This window comes from Bombina bombina, chromosome 3, assembly GCF_027579735.1.
Source record: "Bombina bombina isolate aBomBom1 chromosome 3, aBomBom1.pri, whole genome shotgun sequence".
NCBI lineage: Eukaryota > Metazoa > Chordata > Amphibia > Anura > Bombinatoridae > Bombina > Bombina bombina.
This window is the reverse complement of record NC_069501.1, coordinates 703095670-703116900: the sequence shown is the minus strand read 5'-3', so window position 1 is coordinate 703116900 and position 21231 is coordinate 703095670. Positions and strand designations below refer to the sequence as shown.

Below are 21231 nucleotides of genomic sequence, written 5' to 3'. Positions count from 1 at the left end.
AGGATTGTACCCCACAAGTTCCCAATTGCTTAAAAGCCACCATTGAAGAGACTGACATGGGCTAAGAAAGATCAGAGCAAACCTACTCGGCATTAAAATAAAAAAATCTTGATTGTAGATCAGACACCAAAATTTCACTTCCTCCTTGCACCGCAGGCAAAGAGAATGACTGGAGGTTATGGGTAAGGGAAGTGACATATATAGCAGCTTTGCTATGGTGCTCTTTGCCTCCTCCTGCTGGCCAGGAGTGATATTCCCACTAGTAATTGATGATTCCGTGGACTCACCATATCTTAGGAAAGAAATGTATGAGAAATTGCATTTTCTGGGTTATTTGTGTATATGAAATAGCTGGTTTGCGATTTTAAGCCACAGCCGATTACAATGGGTTGAGCTTGCAGGTAAAATCAGATCGTATTTTGTTATCACTTTGTGTACACACACTTGATTCCTTATCTTATATTTGTCTGTATACCAAAGCCCAATACTTAGAGAGAACAATTGAAAATGATCTCTTCTACATCCCACCGGGAGTGTAATTTCTTCTTCTATCTGTGTTTACATAGCCTGTCAATAGCCTTGACTTAAAAGGACAGTCAAGTCCGAAAAAAACTTTCATGATTCAAATAGGGCATGTCATTTTAAACAACTTTCTATTTTACTTTTATCACCAATTTTGCTTTGTTCTCTTGGTATTCTTAGTTGAAAGATAAACCTAGGAAGTTCATATGCTAATTTCTTAGACCTTGAAGGCCGCCTCTAAACTAAATGCATTTTGACAGTTTTTCACCACTAGAGGGCGTTAGTTCATGTGTTTAATATAGATAACATTGAGCTCATGCACGTGAATTTACAGAGGAGTGAGCACTGATTGGCTAAAATGCAAGTCTGTCAAAAGAACTGAAATAAGGGGGCAGTCTGCAGAGGCTTAGATACAAGGTAATTACAGAGGTAAAACACGTATTTATTATTATATTATATGGCGAATGTGTAATTAAGGGATTATCCATCTTTTATAAAAAAAAACAATTCTGGTGTTGTCTGTCCCTTTAAGTCTAGAAACTGTCAGAATAGGTGGGGAAAGCAAAGGCTAAATCAGCTATTTCAAATGCCTAAATAAGGGTAAACGAGCTACTTGTAAACAATTGAATGCACTCCAGCAGGTAAAATGGATCATTGGGAAGAAATTAAAGGGGAGACATTTTTTAGGTAAACTGTCCCTTTAACTATTGCCTCCTATCTGAGCTACTCCTGTTAAGTTCAGGTTATTTCAATACCTTAAAGGATTAAGTTGTAAAATCTTCAGTAGTAAGTGAATAGCCTTTAATCGTTGGTGGCCAGTCTGCCGACATGCAACTCCAACCTGCCACTCCCAGATGTTGGATACAGGAAGATGGGGAACAACTCTTTGATCAGAAAGCATCTGCTTTAAAATTTCAAAACCTTAAACAGAAAATAGCCAAAATTAGAATAACGATCTTACACATAAAAAAAAGACATGTATATGCAATATCAATATAAAACTTAACTAATACTGTGATTATATGAAATGACAAGCTAATAGTAGTGTGCTCTGTGTATTCCAGTCCATAAAACTCCAAGTTTAAGCAACAAAACATGCCTTGATATTTTTATTTTATCAAAAGGGCTGTCCCCTTTAGTTAATAATTTGTCATTTTAATAGCAATACTATTGTAATTTATGATGTGGTAATGTAGTGTATAATTCTTTCAGTCTGTTGGGGAAATATTTTTTTTTGTGATGTAAAATCATATTGGACAACTAGAATGGACACACTGTATATATCACTGCAAATAACAAACATAAAGCATATAATATAATATAATTATAAGCAGGCTAGGGTGAAGAGGAGTCACACCAGAGACGGCAAGTGCAATGGTAAAAAAGCAAACACAGAAGAACAACAATGAAGACTATTTGGTTAGCCAAATGTAGAGTATATAATAAAGATATAAATGATAAAAAATATTAAAAAGGCAGCAACATAAGAAAAAAATAAATATGATAAAAAAAAGAAAATATAAAGAAAAGATAGATGCACAGTATCATTATATTCACAGATAAATGTAAATTCAAGGTCACAAAAATTGAATAGCAATTCAAACATGTAAACACATTAGGGTAAAATAAGCAAACACATTAAGCTCAAGATACATGTAAATGAACAAATCAATTTGAGCTTAATTAATAATAATGAATTAATAATGATAATAAATAATAAAAAGGAAAGTTCACCTGAACATTAACTAACCTGTTTGAAATCTTCCACGATGTCCAGCAGCCACAGTGAACTTATAACCCCACTCTGTACAGCTCATGTCAGAGGTGAACCTATAGAATAATGTGTCTCCTGTTCAAAGAAAAATGCTAAATTAATTTTACATTTCTTAAAAAAATAATAATAATACAATAAATAAATACAAAAATAAATAAAAAAAACTAAATTTATAATTACCTGATAAATTTATTTATTTCTTGACACGGTGAGTCCATCAATTACTGTTGGGAATACCACTCCTGGCCAGCAGGAGGAGGCAAAGAGCACCACAGCAAAGCTGTTAAAGGGACAGTAAAGGTTCAGAATAATGTTACAGTATATAATTCAGCACACAGTGCAGAATTATATAACATTATTTAAGAGGTAACTTCGAAAATTAAAAGCATTTCCAAATTTTGCTGTTGTAAAGCTTTGAGAAACAACTTAAGGCTCCAAGGTGGAGCAACTGATTTAAACACAGGCCTGATTCTGACCAGAGCCTGACAAAAGGATTGTACATCCGGCACGTCCGCCAGACGTTTGTGCAACAGAATAGATAAAGCGGAAATCTGACCTTTAAGGGTACTGACAGATAACCCCTTTTCAAGGCCTTCCTGGAGAAAAGACAAGATCCTTGGGATCCTAATCTTACTACAAGAATATCCTTTAGACTCACAGCGATAAAGATATTTACGCCATATCTTATGGTAAATCTTTCTAGTGACAGGCTTACGAGCCTGAATCATCGTCTCACTGACCGACTCAGAAAAACCAAGCTTAGCTAAAATCAAGCGTTAAATCTCCAAGCAGTCAGATTCAGAGAAACTAAGTTTGGATGACGGAAGGGCCCCTGAAGAAGTAGGTCCTTCATCAGCGGAAGTAGAGATTACATTTCTACTAGATCCGCATACAAGATCCTGCGAGGCTACGCAGGAGCTATAAGAATTACCGATGCTCTCTCCTGCTTGATTTGAGCAATGACTCGCGGAAGGAGAGTAAACGGAGGAAATAGATATGCCAACCTGAAGTTCCAAGAACTGACAGAGCATCTATCAGAAAAGCTTGAGGGTCTCTCAACCTCGAGCCGTACTTTGGAAGCTTGGTGTTCTGACGAGACGCCATCAGATCTAATTCCGGTAATCCCCATTTGGTTGTTAACCTGAAGAACACTTCTGGATGGAGTTCCCACTCCCCGGGATGGAAAGACTGTCTGTTCAGGAAATCCGCTTCCCAATTGTCCACTCCTAGAATGTGGATGGCAGAGAGCAATTGTGAATCTCCGCCCACTGTATGATCCGTGCCACCTCCTTCATGGCTAAGGAACTACAAGTACCCCATTGGTGGTTGATGTAGACCACTGAGGTTATGTTGTCCGTCTGGAACCTGATAGACCAATGTAGGGCCAGCTGAGGCCAAGCCATCAAGCCATTGAAGATCGCTCTCAACTCCAAGATGTTTATGGAGAGAGCAGATTCCTTCTGAGACCAAAGTCCCTGAGCCTTCAACGAGTCCCAGACTGCTCCCCAACCCAACAGGCTTGCATCAGTGGTCACAATTACCCAAGAGGGTCTCTGGAAACACGTCCCCTTGGACAGATGTTCCTGCGACAGCCACCACGAAGGGAGTCCCTTGTTGCTTCACCCAGAACACCTCTCTGAGATAGATCTGAATAATCCCTGTTCCACTGAGCTAGCATGCATAGCTGCAGAGGTCTCAAATGGAATCAAGCAAATGGAACTATGTCCATGGAAGCCACCATCAACCCGATTATCTCCATGCATTGGGCCACAGATAGTCGGAGTGCCGACTGTAAGGACAGGCAAGCGGACAGAATCTTGGTTCTTCTGACCTCTATTAGAAACATTTTCATTGCTAGAGAGTCTATAATGGTCCCTAAGGTCACTCTTGTAGCCGGAACAAGAGAACTTTTCTCCAAATTGATCTTCCAACCGTGGGAACGATGGAATGCCAACAAAATCTTTGTGTGAGATTCTGCTAGTTGCAAGGATGGTGCCTGAACTAGAATGTCGGCCAGATAAGGGGCCACTGCAATTCCCTGATACCAAATTAACGTCAAAAGAGCTCCCAGGACCTTTGAGAAAATTCTGGGAAGCGCTACAAATTGTAAATGTTTGTCTAGATAGGCAAACCTCAGATATTTGTGATGGTCCCTGTGAATGGGAACATGCAGGTACACATTCTTCAGGTCTATGGTTGTCATGAATTGACCCTCTTGGGGGCAGAATGGAGCTGATAGTCTCCATCTTGAAGGACGGCACTCAGAGGAATTTGTTTAATAACTTAAGATCTACAACGGGCCTGAAAGTTCCCTCTTTTTTGGGAACCACAAACAGGTTTGAGTAAAACCGGAGACCCTGTTCCTGACTTGGAACAGGCACTATCACTCCCAAGAGGAAAAGGTCTTGAACACATTTCAAGAATGCCTCTCTCTTTATTTGGTCTACAGATAATCTTGAGAGGTGAAACCTGCCCCTGGGAGGAAAGGTCTTCAACTCTAACTTGTACCCCTAGGAAACTAAGTCCACTGCACACAGGTCTGGAACATCTCGTTCCCAAGCTTGCGAGAACTGAGAAAGTCTGCCCCCCACTTGATCCGATCCCGGATCGGGGGTAAACCATTCATGCTGACTTAGAATCAGCTGCGGGTTTCTTGGATTGCGTCCCCTTGTTCCAAGACTGACCAGGCTTCCACGAGGGCTTGGATTGTTCCTGCTTGGTAGAGGCAGGGGAAGACTTACCTTTGAAGTTACGAAAGGAACGAAAATTATTCTTTTGTCTTGAGGCAGAAAATATCCTTTACCGCCCGTGATATCGGAGATAACCTCCGCCAGAGCTGGACCGAACAAGGTCTTTCCCTTTGTAGGGTATAGACAAAAGCTTAGATTTAGAAGAAACGTCTGCAGACCAAGACTTAAGCCATAGCGCCTTACGTGCTAAAATTGCAAACCCAGATATTTTATCTCCCAACTTAATGACTTGCAAGGAAGCGTCCGATAGAAAGGAGTCGGCTAACTTGCGAGCCTTAATCCTATCTTGAATCTCCTCCAAGGGAGTCTCAGCTTGCAAAGACTCAGACAAAGCGTCAAACCAATAGGCTGCAGCACTGGTTACTTTAGCAATGCACACTGCCGGTTGCCATTGTTACCCCTGATGAGTATATCATTTCTTTAAAAAAGCCTCCAGCTTTTGATCCATAGGATCCTTGAAAGAGCAACTATCCTCAATAGGGATAGTAGTTATCTTAGCCAAAGTGGAAATCGCCCCTTCCACCTTAGGAACCGTCTGCCACGACTCCTTGAAGGAGTCAGCTACTGGGAACATCTTCCTAAAGACAGGGGATGGGGAGAAGAGGATTCCTGGTCGCTCCCATTCACCCGCTAATAATTTCTGTGGCACGGTCTGGCACTGGAAACACCTCTACAGAAGAGGGAACATCAAGTATCTATTCAACTTGCTAGACTTTTTAACGTTGACAACAATAGGCGTATCAGAGTCGTAAAAGGTAGCTAAAACCTCCTTTAATAACCGGAGGTGCTCAAGCTTGAACCTGAAGGAGACCATATCAGTGTCAGATTAAGGAATTACACTATCCTAGACTGAGATTTCACTCTCAGAGGCCACCGAAGTATCTTCCTCCTCCGATTTATGCGAAAGAGGAGCTCGATCAGCCTGAACAGGCTCTGATACCTTATCTGATACTAAATACTTCCTCTTACGTTTCCCCTGCAGCATGGGAATGGCTGCTAGAGCCTCAGATACTGTTGAAGATACCTGGGCTGCAATTTCAGCCTTTAAAATTATTCCATCTGGAGATTGTAAGGAACCACAGGGCACTGCATGTGATGTAGCTGCAGATTGGGGCATATTAGAGATAGAGTGTGATAACCCCTGCACAGCATCTTCCTGAGGGAATGGTGGATCAGAAACAAAAAGCTTGTCTTTATATAGGAGAGTTCTCTCTATACAAGAACAGCAAAAAGGTAAAGGGGGTTCTACATGGGCACAGACTTTGAGGATTAGACTCTAAATCCATTTGCACAAAAAAATTATACACAACTCACTGTTTAATTACTATATAATTAACGGTACTGTCTCCTTAAAAAACAAAATTCAAAGTTGCTTAAGAATTTTCCTCTAACTTGCGCAAACCAAATTTTTTTGCAACAAAAAAATACTTTAAAACGGGACCCCAGCACCTCTACACCTCTGCAGTATGCTAAAGTACCCATTTGCTCCTCCCGACATGGATTGCAGCTTCCTTCGATCCACAACTCAGGATGCAGAGAGCGACAGATGCAGGAGCTAACAGCAGAGTGACTGAATCCCTCACAAAACAGCGCCAAGAGAAACGGTGCACAGCAACTTACAGACACGCCCCCATAATGGCGTCATGCCAGGAAACGGCTAAGAAACCTCTAGTCAAAAACAGCCGTTACCTCAACTAACAGCCACCACAAAAGACGACTGCACAATTAAGCACTCCACTCTGAGCCACCAATAGAGAAAAATAACATTTGTACTATTCCCAAACTCTACTGCCACATAGTACCCTGCCCTTGCCACAAAGAAACCCTGATCCCCAGGATTAACCCCATAGAGCAGATATGTGATGAAGTGCCATAACAAATTATAGAATAAAAATGGCACTTACCTGCATTCTTGACTGTCCGGCAGGAGGACAGTTCCCTGGTATGAGAGGAAACCGCTCCTCACAGAGACCTGGTACAAAATAAATGAACACAGTAAGCCTACTCTGGCATTCTGATATAGGGCAGCAAGATGTTAGGAAAACACAGTGAGGCTCACCCCACAAGTTCCAAACTGCTTTAACGCTACCACAGCCCTGCTGAAGAGACTACCGTGGAGTACAGCTAAACCCAGATTGTGATGAAACATCAGAGCAAGCCTGTCCTGGCTTCAAAATAAAAAATAAATCTTGATAGAAGAATTTACACAGACACCTAATACTTCACCGCCTCCTTGCACTGAAGGCAAAAGAGAATGACTGGGGGTTGTGGGAAGGGAAGTAATACTTAACAGCTTTGCTGTGGTGCTCTTTGCCTCCTCCTGCTGGCCAGGAGTGGTATTCCCAACAGTATTTGATGATCCGTGGACTCACTGTGTCTTAACAAAGAAACATAATTTATGCTTAACTGATAAATTATTTTCTTTCGGAATAATGATAGTCAATAGGGCTCTATAACATGTGAGATATAATTCCTGCCACTAGGAGGAGGCCAAGAACCCACACAGGAGCTTAAATTCCCTCCCATCTCTATTAAATTCAATGTATAGCCAAGCAGAGAATAGGAAACATATAGGTAGGAAACATATAGGTAGGAAAGACAAAGCAGGGTCTATAGAGGTGTCAATTAAAACTGTAGCGCAAAATGGAAACAGGCGGGGCCTATGGACTATCATCATTCCAAAAGAAAATAATTTATCATCAGGTAATCATAAATTATGTTTTCGTTTGTAAAATGATGATAGTCCATAGGGCTCCATAACATATGGGATTAATACTCAAGCAGATAGTCCATGTTACGGAATGGGAGTGACAATTTACCGGACAGTTCCTATATGTAAGATACTGCGGCCTGAAGGACTTTCCTGCCGTAAGCTGCTTGCAAAAACATCAAAGCGGTAACATTTTGAAAAGGAAGACAGAGAAGACCATGTTGCAGCTTTGCAAATCTGCTTCAAAGATGCATCCTTTTGGAAGTTGCAACAGATCTTGCAGAATGAGCAATGATACACTTAGGAGGTGACTTTCCCGCCACCAAGTAAGCCTTGTGAATTATCTGAGTGAGCCAAGACGCCAAAGCTACAGTTGTAGTCCCGGAGTAATGAACACACAAGCTCGAAGATTGTTTGAATTCCTTAATAGCTTGAAGATAGAACTGCAATGCTCTGACCACATCTAAATTATGTAATAGTTGATCCTTAGAATTATCTGAATCTAAACACAAAGAAGGAGCAACAATCTCCTGATTGATAGTTTCAGAAGAAACCACCTTAGGAAGAAAGTTTGGTACGAAGTGCAGTCTTATTTTTGTGAATAACTAAAAATGGAGAATTAGACAAAACTAAGCATTAAATCTCCAAGCAGAAAGCTTCAGAGAAAAACAAAAGTTGGATGAAAGAATGGACCCTGATTAGAAGGTCCTTCCTCAGGAACAACCCCCAAGGTAAAAGAACTACATCTCCGCTAGGTCTGTAAACCAGATCCTGCGAGACTGTGCAGGAACTATCAAAATACCAATGCTCACTCCCATTTGATACGAGAAATGACTCGTGGAAGGAGAGCAAACTGAGGAACAGGGATGTCAGAATGAAATCCCAAGGAAGCGCCAAGGTATTTAACAGAGCAGCTACTTGACCTTTAACATAACTTTGAATCTTGGTGTACTACCATTTTCAACTCCAGCACCCCCCATTTGAGGGTTATCCTGGAGAACACCTCCAGGAGAATCGCCCACTCCCCGGTATGAAAAATATGACTGCTCAAGAAGTCCGCTCCCGGCATTCACTCCTGAAATGTGAATAGTGGATAAACGACGAATGAGAGCATCTGCCCACCGAACAATCCACGCCAATCATGGCAAAGGAACTCCAGGTTCCTCTCAGGTGGTTAATGTAAACCACTGAGAAGAATTGTTCAACTAGAACCTGAAAAACCGGATAAGACAACTGAGGCCAAGTTATCAGAGCATTTTAGATTGCTCTCAACTCCAAGATGGTTATGTGGAGAACAGACTCCTCCCAAGTCAATAGTCACCAACCCAACAGGCTAGTGACCATGGTCACTATTACTCAGGAAGATCTCCAGAAGCATTTCCCCCGAGACAGATGCTCCTGCAAAACCCAGAAGATTCTGGAGAATGCGGGCCACGATCCCGCTACCTCTCGCAAGCTAAGCGAGAGCTCTACCACCAATTCCCCTCTCTGATTCACAGGGAAGATCTATCCTCGGAGACTGAGCCACGCAATTACCCGGTCCACTACCTGAACATGGATAAAAGCAGACTCTCAGATGGAATTGAGCAAAGCGATGATGTCCAATGAAGCAAACATCAGATAAATTACCTCCATACATAGGAGCCACTGAGGAGCCAAACAGCAGAGAGCCGAAAGAGGCAAGAGGAAAGAATCCTCTATTTTCTGACCTCTGTCAAAAATATTTTCAGAGATAAGGAAACTAATATGGTCCCTAAGAAACTACCCTGTAGCCAAAACAAGGCAACTCAATTTCAGATTCACTTCCATCCCTGGAAATGAAGACAGACAACAAGATCTCTGTATGAGAGTCTGTTTGTTGAAAAGATGGCATCTGAACTGTTATAATGTCCAGGATCTCAGAGTCATGGCAAGACCAAAAGGGAAGAGCCACAAACTGAAAGTATTTGACAGAAAGGCAAAAACTCAGGGACTTGAAAATACGGGTCCTCCAGGGCTATGGCATGAACTGACCCTCCTAGATCAAAGGAAGAATGGAACACTGGTTTCCATTTGAAGAACGGTACCCTGAAACAGCTTGAGACACTTTAGGTCTACCATAGGACGAACAATTCCCTCTTTTTCAGGAATTAATAAAATCCTAGACTCTGTTCCCAACAGGAACTGGAACTATCACTCACAGCGGAGAGGAGTCCCAAAGACACTACAAAAATGCCTCACTGTTATCTGGCCTGCAGATTAAATTGAGAGAAGGAACTTTCCTAAAGGAGAGAAGGAATGACTACTATGTAGTAACCTAGAGATAATATGCCCCCAGCCTATTTGGGACATCTTGTATCCATGTTTGAAGACAAACAGAGAGATTCAACCACCCACTTGGACCGATCCTGGATTAGGGGCAAACTCCTAAAGGTCTTCAGTGATAGAAAAGACCCTTTTCCACTCCTATATCAGAACTATTCCTGTCAGATCAGGACCAAACAAGTCTTACCCTTGTACGGAAGCACCAGAAACTTGGACTCAGAGGAACAATCCACTGTTCCCAACGCCCCGCGGGCTAGCACAGAGAAGCCAGATATCTTGGCTCCCAGTTGAAAAACTTGTATGGCAGCATCAGAAATAAAAGAATTGGCTAGCTCAAGAGCCTTTATTCTGCACTGGATCTCCTCCAAAAGAGTCTCTACCAAATTGGAAACAGACAACGCATTGCACCAATAAGATGCCGTACTTGACACAGTGTCAATACAAGCTTCCATGTAAGCATCTAGCTTAGTCCATTAATACTGAAAAGAACAGCTATTCTCTCTAGGTAAAATCTGCAGGTAAATACACTCCTCCAGGAGATTGAGAGGAGCCGCAGGGCACTGCATGTGACACCATTAAAGCTTGGGACGTCTAAGGAAAACATAAATTATGCTTACCTGATGATTTTCTTTTCTTCCGTGGAAGAGAGTCCACAGCTGCATTCATTACTTATGGGAAATAAGAACCTGGCCACCAGGAGGAGGCAAAGACCCACCAGCCAAAGGCTTAAATACTCCTCCCACCTCCCCTATCCCCCAGTCATTCAGCCAGTGGAACCAGCCAGAAGACAAAAAAACAACGCCTCAAAAACGGGCAGGGGGCTGTGGACTCTTTCCCACAGAAGAAAGAAAATTATCAGGTAAGCATAATTTATGTTTTTCTTCCTAATGGGAAAGAGTCCACAGCCGCATTCATTACTTATGGGAAATTTATACCCACGCCAAAGAGGACACAGAATGCTAAAATGGGAGGGTAAGAGGCGGACCACATGAAGCCACCACCCAAAAAACACATTCCAAAAACAAAAAGACCCCGTTTCGTCCGAAAACCGGGAACAAGAACCCTTTAAAAAACCAAAAGTCTGCGCCATTGACGCAAATCTGCCAACAGGTCACCGAACATGAACGGTCACCACGAATAGACGCAACCGAGATCACGGACTCCAAGCACACAATTTCTCAAGGCAACAGCCCAGCCGCAGCCCCTCAACCAACTAGGGGACCGACAAACCATTCCTGAAGGGAACACAAGCCTAATATAAGAAGAAAAAAAAACAAGTTGTCAAAAAGACAACTCACTCCAGGGGGCAGACGTACACTGACCCAAGTCCCAATGACAAGAACAGCAGCAGAATAAAAGAGAAAACCCAACGGGAACAAACAGATCTCAAGGACCATACAGCGTCCAAATGGCTAAACAGCAGGGACCAAGGGAAAAACCCCTACCAGCTAACCGGAAAAAACAAAATCCAGTCACGCACCCCAGACCACAGGAGACTGGGGGTGCCGTACCAGCAAGTATCAAATCCAGAGATGGTCAATGAAACAGATGCCAGACAGAAAGGAGAAACTAGTGGTGTGAGCAACAGCAGAGCCCTCCAAGAAAAAGAAATACCCAACATTGCTCTTGTACAACCAAGACAGCCCAACCACTACAGACCACAGAGCCGAACGCCATAGCAACTCTGTTCACACGGCCAATAAAGTTAGTTAGGATTAGTGCAGTGATGCAAACACAACCCATCCATTGACCGGTAGCTAGACAAGCCAACAGGCTGCAACAATCAGCAAACCAGCACACACCTCCACTCAAGAAAACAGGGAGGAATAAACGGTCACCTAAAAACAAAATACGACTAGAACCCTGAGAAAAGCCACCTAAGAAATGGGTGATAGGAATCCCAACGGCCAGCCCGTCTCCGAAAAACCACGGACCACCGAAACCCATCACTCTACAGAGAGACAAAAAGAGCCCCCTGGTGGAAAACACGAGATAAAAAATACGTGTCCCCAAACCTCTGTAATCATGAGGATGATTACCCACACACCGAGCATCCAAGTTCCAAGGAAGAACCCAGGGACAACGAGATAGGAGGAACCAGACAGCCGGAGCCCTAGATCCACACCACTGAGTCTAATAGGAAGGACCCAACGCAAAACTCCCAGAGTCTGAACCAACCGACAATCTCCGCAGAGTAGACACTCCGATGAAAAACCGCAGCACTTAATCCTACGGACCCTAGAATCCTAGGACAGAGGTCAACCTGCTCCTAAACCCCAAAAAGGGGCTACTTAATGACCTACGAATGCTAGTGGCAGCCCTAACAAAAAGGAGAACCACCGAGCATAAAAGCTCCCAGAGGCGAAGATAGTGAAACCAACCACCTCTGAAGGGCCCTTGAGAAAAACGACTACCGCCGTGGAGGAATAGCGGACACCAGGATACTTCAAATAAGAAGACAGGCGCTTTATGTCCGAGATCAATCCCACAACCTTCTACTGCAGGAACGACGTAGCGAAACACTACGCCACATCTCCTTCAAGCTTGTGCCAGACCCCTAAAGAGTCCAAGTATCGAACAAACTAGACCATGACCACGAGTCAAAAAGCCTCTCTAATGTCAGAACCGCTACAAAGTACCAAGGACCACAGCCCTCCACTGGGGCTGCAAAGGAACACAGTGATACACCACCGGCCCTGTGTCTGAAGCAGAACTGCCACGGACCAGCCCAAGCACTTCCGACATCCAGACCCTCAGGTCTAAATGAAGTATTAGTGTAGTTTTTTTTTATGAAAAAACAATTAAGTGAACCGACCAGCAAGGCAAAACATGCGTCACTAACAAGCACACAAATAACTCCGGACAAAATCCGGGAACAATTTCTATAAAAGAAATTAAGTCAAGCAATCCCAGAATTCCCATAGGGAAGAAAAAAAAAACCAGAAGTAAATATCCATATCAGATAAAAGAACAAACAAGGGCATCCGCCCAGAAGGAACCATGTCTCTGTAGTACCTGAACCTTCAGAAAAACGACTGGGAAAGCTCACATTAAACAGCCCAGAGAAAAACGTACCCCATTAGTCTACCGCAAAGAACCCTGAGACGATCCCTGATGATACAGTAAAGGATCCCCCAATAAATAAAACAGACGTCGCAATAGGACGTGCAGCCGCACAATCCTGTAGCAAAAAGAACAACATGGGGGCACAATCACCCCTGGGGGAAACTCAATGATGCCATTCACCGTCTGAACACCCAGGATAGGCAGACAAGCACATAACTGCAATGAAACCTCAGGATCCTGCACGCAAATCAACGCCATTAAAATATTAAAACGAAAATGTCCCGCCATCTCCGGAGTATAAAATCCACCCTGCGCGGAGGAGACATTAACATTAGGGTCACCCGCAAAGGTAAAAGGAATGTGCGGTTGGGAAGGCACCTCCTGAGGAACAGAGCCCCCAGGAGCCGATGGCCCAGAAGGTCCAGGGTCCCCTGAGCCCGAGGGACCCTGCACACAATGCAGGCACGAGAGACAAGATTGGCAGACTTGCGATAACAGGACCAAATTACAGTCCTCATCTGAGGACGATTCTGAATCAGATAGGCAAATAGTCTCTGCATTAGAATCCTCCATTGCTAAGACCTTAAATATAACAATGCAATATGGAAAAGAAACTGGCACCTGACACCCACGATGGCTGGGGCACTCACCACCTCCTATGACCAGGCCTTAGGGAGTAGACGCTTTCCTCCGTCGCCACTCGGTCAGGAATGTGGAAGGGAGAGAAGATCCACCAAAGCGTAAACAAGCACGGTTACCAGATGCCCCGCGAAATCCAAAAAGCGCGCCACTCACAAGGCGGCAAAACTAGGCCCCACAGAACAAACTAGCAAGTCTGAGGAAAGGAAAATCGTAGCTCAAGGTCAAGCCTAGCAAAATCATACATGTCTCAGCCTCAGAGCCCAAATTCCCACACACAAGCAGGATGATCACATAATATGATAAACAACCCCATCCCGTTCACTAATCCCCCTGATAAGGAAAATAATCCCTTGATTCCCAGATCAAAGCAGAAAGAGCCTCAATGAGGCTCATACTGAACTGTCATAACAAATTACATTACAGCAACGTAATAAAATTAAACGATGTTACTGAAATCCACGCCGTGAAACTGGAAAACGGCGCTTCAAGTGTGACGAATTAGTAGCAGCGCCTCCGCCATGGACTTGAGAGAGGACAGCAGGTAGCGAAGCGAAGTTCGGCAACGCCAAGTGCTGAAAATGAGTTGTGAATACGAGTCAGGATGGTGTCGCAGGGGAAGCTCCCACTGCATCTCCGGACTCTCACTTTAGCCCAGGCCCTCACCCGAGAGACCTACCGGACTACTTAAAACTCCCGTCTCATTTCGAAGGGTAGCACCCTCCATAGGAGACAAAATATAAAAATAAATTAAATAAACTGAATTAAAGTATAAAAAAAAAACTTCTGACAGTTCTTTGCCAACCTCCTAGGACAAAAGGCAAAGAATGACTGGGGTCTTTAACCCTTTCAGTGCCAGCTTCTCCCAGAAGACAAAAAGGCACTTTCCTGTACATCCAGCTGTCCGGCAGGAGGACAGACCACCTGGCATGAGAGGACGCCACTCCTCACAGAGACCTGTATAAGAAAGAAAGAAAAGAGTAAGCCTACTCTGGCTTTCTATACTAGGGCAGCAACACGTTAGGAAAACGCAGTGAGGCCCACAGCCCTACTGCAGAGACTAACATGGAGTACAACTAGACCCAAACTTAAAAGGAAAGAACAGAGCAAACCTACTCTGGCTTTCAAAATAACCAAATCTTGATTGAAGAGAAATAAATCCAATCTTCTTCAGACACCAAAACTTCACCTCATCCTTGCACCGAAGGCAAAGAGAATGATTGGGGTTTGTGGGAAGGGAAGTGATACTTGACAGTTTGACTGTGGTGATCTTTGCCTCCTCCTGCTAGCCAGGAGTGATATTCCCAACAGTAATTGATGAAGTTGTGGACTCACCATATCTGAGGAAAGAAAAATATAGATTTTTTCACTGAGAAAATAAATCCACAAACAACAAGGGCAAAAAATATTTTTTTGATCAACTAAAGCCTCATTCTTGAAAGCCTAAGAAGTGCGACTGACCTAGTAGAATGAGCAGTAATCTATTGCAGTAAAGGCTGACATGCCTCCAAGTAAACCTTGTGAATAAAGAGTTTCAACCTAGAGGCCAAAGAAACAGCAGAAAAGTTCTGTCCTTTTCTAAAACCAGAAAAGTGAATGAACTAGAAATCTTTCTAAATTTCTTATTAGCATCAATATAATATTTTAATGCTCTAACAACATTCAAATTATGCAAATACCTTTCTGTAGCATCCTTAGGATCAGGACACAAATAAGGAATAACAATTTCTCTGTTTAAGTTATCTGAAGAAACAACTTTAGGCAAAAAGTCAAAAGTAGTCTGTAAAACTACATTATCCTAAAGAAAAACAAGATAAGGCGGATCAAAAGAAAGAGTAGATAACTATAAAAATCTTCTAGCAGAAGAGATAGCCAAAAGGAATAAAACTTTTCCAGAGAACAGATTAATATCCACATTATGTATTGGTTTAAAAGGAAGAGCCTGCAAAATCTTTTACACCAGGTAAGGATTCCATGGAGGAGAAATTGGCTTGATCACAGGCTTAATACGAGCTAAAGCCTGAACAAAACCATGAATATCAGGGAGATTAGCAATGTTCCTATGAAATATAACAAAGAGCAGAAATCTGCCCCTTCAGAGAAGTAGCAGATATGCCCTTATCCAGACCATCCGATAAAAACTGAAAAAATCCTAGGAATTTTGAAAGAATGCCAGGAAAAAAAAAAAAAAAGATCTATACAACAAGAAATAAACACCGTCCACACCTTATTATAAATATTTCTAGTTACAGGCTTATTAGCCTGAAATAAGGTTTCAATAACTGAATCTCTGTCTAAGTACTAACCGTTCCATTCCTATGCCATCAAGTTCAGAGAACTGAGATCCGGACTGGAAAAACAGACCTTGAGACAGAAAGTCTGACCACAGAGGAAGAGGCCAAAGAGGGCAGCTAGACATCTGAATTAGATCTGCAAACCAAATCTTATGGGACCAAGCTGGGGCAATCAGGTATACTGAAGATTTGCTTATCTTGGAGATCACTCTGGGATGAAGTACTAGAGAAGAGAACAGATAAGCAAGCTGAAATGAACAAGCAGCTACTAGATGCACAAACTCTGCCTGAGGGTCCCTGGACTTTGCAAAGTACCTGGGAAGTTTATTATTAAAACGAGAAGCCATCAAATCATTACCCTAGATGTAGAGATTGACGACTGAGAAAGTCTGCGTCCCAGTTGTTCACTCCTGGAATATAAACCGCTGAGACCAGAGAGGAATTGATTTCTGCCAATGATAAAATTAGACACTTCTCTCATGGCTAGGGAACTGTGAGTTCCCCCTTGATGGTTGACATTAGCCACTGCTGTGACATTGTCTGTTTTTTGAAAACAGATTGTATATCTTTAATCTTTTCAATTAAGGCCAAGCCTGAAGAGCCATGAAAATTGCACAGCGTTCTAGAACACTCCCTGTGCGATCAGAGACCACCAATCAGCTACCCAACCTGAAAGACTTGCATCTGAAGTGATCATAGTCCAGGTAGGATGAGTAGAAGAAGCCCCCTGAATAATGACTTAATTGTACTGGGATCCAGAGAAATCTTCTGAGATAGCAGAGTATGGTCTCTGCACCATTGATGAAGCATACAAAGCTTAAAAGGGACAGTATACTATAAAATTATTTTTCCCTTAATGTGTTTCTAATAACTTTTTTTTACCAGCTGCAGAGTATAAAATGTATGAGATTTACTTTTTAAGGTTTATTTGTGTATATGAATTAGCTGATGTTGTGTTTTGAAGCCACAACCTAATAAAATGGGTTGAGCTTGTAGGTAATATCAGATCTCATTACTTTATCACATTGTGTACATATACCTGCTTCTTTATCTTATATCTGTCCGTAAACCAATCACCAATACTTTGAGAGAACAATGAAAAATTACATTTTTTTTACCTTATCACTTCTATACCACATTGAAAATGTAATTTATTATGCGAGCTGTGAATACACAGCTTGGCCTTAAGGCCAAAAACTTTCTGGATAGGTGGTAATACCACAGGCTACATTAACTATTTCAAATGCCAATATAAGGGTAATGGAAATACTTGTAAACAATTTAATACACTCCAGCAGGTAAAGTTGATCATTAGGAACAAATTAAAGGGGAGAACATTTTTGAGTAAACTGTCCCTTTAAAAGTCCTCATGAGAAAACGAGCAAATGGAATTGCATCTGAAGCTGCAATCATGAGATCCAGAACTTCCATACAAAAAAAGAAACAGAGGGAAAAGAGAGATACTGAAGGTTCACACAAGCTGACAACAATTTTAACCTTCTATGCTCTGTTAGAGAAAGACTCATGGAAACAATCTTTTTGAAATCACGAAAAAAAAAGTTACTTTTGTTTGAGGAACCAAATTCTTCGGAAAATTGATGCTCCAACCATGTGGTTGAAGAAACAACAAAAGTCTGTTAGCATGAGATTTTGCTAAAAGGTAAAGATGGAACTTGCACCAAGATATGGTCAAAGTAGGGAAACAATGTAATACCCTCAGATCTGATCACAGACAATAGGGCACCCAGAACTTTTGTAAATATTCTTGGAGCTGTAGCCAGACCAAATGAATATGCTTGTCCAGAAAGACAAACATCATAATGTTCCCTGTGCATTGGAACATGAAGATAATAATCCTTTAAGTCTATTGTGGACATAAACTTAACCTTGCTAAACAAAAGGCAGTATTAGTTTCCATTTTGAAATTCTTACAAACTTGTTCAAAGATTTGAGATCTATGACTGGTTTGAAAGTTCCTTCCTTTTTTTGGAACAATGAAGAGACTGGAATAAAATCCCATCCCCTGTTCCTGCAAAGGAACTGGTCAAATCATTCCCAATGTTTACAAATCTGAAACTGAATAGGTTTCCGAATAAGGCCACCCCAAAGGAAAGTTTTCTTATGCGAAATGTCCTTGGAAAATTGGACAGAAGAAACCCTTTTGGAGGCCTTATTCGGAAACCTATCAGACAACCCTGGTAGACTATATTCAGAACCCAGGATTCTGGAAAAGACTGAAACCAAGCTTACTGAAAAAGGCATATCCTTTTCACAAACCAGTACTTCTGGATTGGGGCCGCACATTCATGCAGATTTGGTAGTAGGGGTAGATTTCTTAACTTGCTTTGACTTTTTCAGTTAGCACTAGGCCTCCAGACTGGGTCAGAGGTCCCTTGCTTCTGAGCAGAGGAGTCAACTTTCTGATGAAAGGAACAAAAATGGATTAGAAGCTTTAGATTTCCCTTTATACTTCTTGTCTTGAGAAAGAAAAAGTCCCTTTACCTTCAGTAACAGTATTATAGAATATAAATCAGAGCCAAACTGTTTCTTTCCCTGAAAAGAAGAAACAGTCTGGATTTTGACACCATGTAAGCAGACCAGGACTTAAGCCATAAGGCTCTCTAAGCAAGGACTGCTTAATAAATGCTGTTGATATTTAGCTTCATAAAATCAAACACAGCATCACAAATAAAAGAATTGGCACTTGAGTAAACCAAAAAAATGTCACTAGCAGAATCATTAGAACACAGTTCTGAAAGACTAGATAAGCAGCAGCCACATCAGCAATAGAAAAAGCTGGAATAAGTAAATACCGTTCTCGTAAAAAAGTCCTTCTATGAAATGACTCTAATTTTCTATTCAAAGGGTTTTAAAGTAAGTACTGTCTTCTTAAGGGATAGTAGTATGCTTAGCCAGAGTGGAAATAGCCCCATCAAGATTAGCAACAGTTTCCCACAATTGAACATGCAGGTAAAGGATATAACTTTTTAAACCTTGTAGAAGGATTAAATGAATTACCTGGCTTAGACCATGTCCTTTAAATCATGTCAGAGACAGCATCAGGGATAGGAAATACCTGAGGAATTGTAACAACAGTTTTAAAAACTGAATTTAAATGATTACAAGGCCTATCTTTAGAAACCTTAGAGTCTTTAACCCCTAAAATAAGTAAAACCTTTTTCAAAAGAGAAAGAATATGTTCAATTTTAAACAAAAAATAGGAAGTATCAGGTTCTACATCAGAAGAAGACCCCTCATCAGAGGAAACGTCACCTTCTGAAGACATAACAGTATCCTTGACTTCAGGGAACATAGTACTAGTAGAAGGTAAAATCTGAACCAACCTTTTATGCTTATTTGAAGGCATGAGAGCAGCCAGCATCTCAGAAACAGCTGCTTTGATACGATTCTCCACACTGGGTGGTAAAACACTAGCATTCTCCTGCAATGAACAAACAGAAGGAGTAGTAAAACCCATAGAAGCAGCATTAGCTTGGTCTGAATGCATTAGTATTTTTAAACATGAGTCACATAAATAACCTGGAGGAGAGACTGCAGCTTTTTTACAATAAACACACTTAATCTTAGTAGGAGGGTGTTCTGGAGACTCGGCTTCTAAGGTAGATTTAAAGACAGAATCAGACAGCTTCATAATAGCATTGACAATGCAAAGCAATTAACACTATAAACCCTTAAAAAGCTCTTGAGGAATGGAAATAACTTATCCCTTCTAAAGAAGTTTTAAAAAACTTACAGGAACAACGCTAAGCCGAACTGCAAAACGAAGCAGTTGACATATAGACTTTACATCCAAAGCCTAGATAACCCTAAGCAGTGTGAATTAACGCTCAAAACAAACCTGAAAGTTATAAGAGAAATAAGTGTGCCAAAACTAGATGCGCGCAAGACGGAACATACATGCCCTAACCTGACGTGTGTAATCCAGCCAAAGCACGAAAAAGTGACACAGATCTAAAAAAAGACTTGTGCTTACACCCAACGAGCATTAAACTAATGCTCACTTACCAATAGACACTTGTCCATGAGCAAACAACCAGTACTGAAACATATCGGCAGACGTTATGGAATATGAGTATATTGTAGATCCATAAAAGGAGGCAAAAGACAAGTGCCTGCAACCAATTATGGAGGGTCTAAAACAGATTTCCCATAAAACGAAAAAGCAGCAACAAACAAAACCCCATATACAACCCTCTGACATGCACTGTACTCGGAGGCAAAACTGGCCTCAATATAGACTAAGAACCCCTCTTTCTGAAGAATCAAATGCACATCTTCAGTTTTTGAACCACCTCCAGCAAAGGCAAAGTAAAGACTGAGGTACATGTGAGGTGGTAGGGGTTTTATAGAGCTTTTGTGGTTTGGGAATCTTTGCCTCTTCCTAGTGGTAATTCCCTTGGCTAATGGATCCTCACCACCTGTATGAAAGAAACATAAATTAAAAGTATCTCTGTGAACAGGGTCAATTGGCTTTGTGATCAAGAAACCATGCATATTCATTGATATCAATTCCCAGAGGTTTAACATACTGGAATTATACAGTAAAGCATTCTATTGTTAAATAACAGTATTAATTTGTGAGGCACCAAGTAATGTTTTGATAAGAAAATGTTGCACCAGCTGAGACCATTAAAAGAGTTAGGCCTAAAGTTTCATTATAGATTTGTGACTACCTGGAAGTTCAAAGTCTATCCACTTTTTTGGTGGCCCACTAAACCTGTGCTGGTCTTGCTTGAAGTCTGAGGAGCTAGAAATAACCAACTCATCACATCCCTCTTCAGTATTACACATTTGGTCAAACTTGACAGACAGGTAAATTGCACCAGGAATATGAACTTTGTCCTACGAAAAAAATAAAACAGTCATTGTTAAATGTATAAATAGATCTTAATTTCTACCTTAAGCCTTTTGTACGTTGTTTCCCCTTGTTCAAGTAATTGTATTTAGATAAACCTTACCTGGTAGCTCCAGAAGTTATAGTATTCTATGTTGAATGCCCCCTAAATGCTAATGATGTCATGAATAGCTATCCTATTTGTCTACCAACTGTTCTCTAATCTATTTTATGTATAATCTATCTAACCAATCCTACCCATATATTTTATCTACCTATCTTTATTGATAAACTGCTGACATTACACACTAAATAAA

General features: G+C 41.5%; 1 protein-coding gene across 1 annotated transcript in view; it reads right to left on the bottom strand.

The window, feature by feature from the left end:
- ZZEF1 (zinc finger ZZ-type and EF-hand domain containing 1) overlaps positions 1–21231 on the bottom strand; it is a gene marked incomplete in the record, with an annotated part of 722361 nt that overhangs the window by 51017 nt on the left and 650113 nt on the right. The window contains 3 exon segments of the mRNA XM_053707503.1: positions 1278–1443; positions 2273–2371; positions 20754–20922. Of these exon segments, the coding sequence (XP_053563478.1) occupies positions 1278–1443; positions 2273–2371; positions 20754–20922 (434 nt within the window).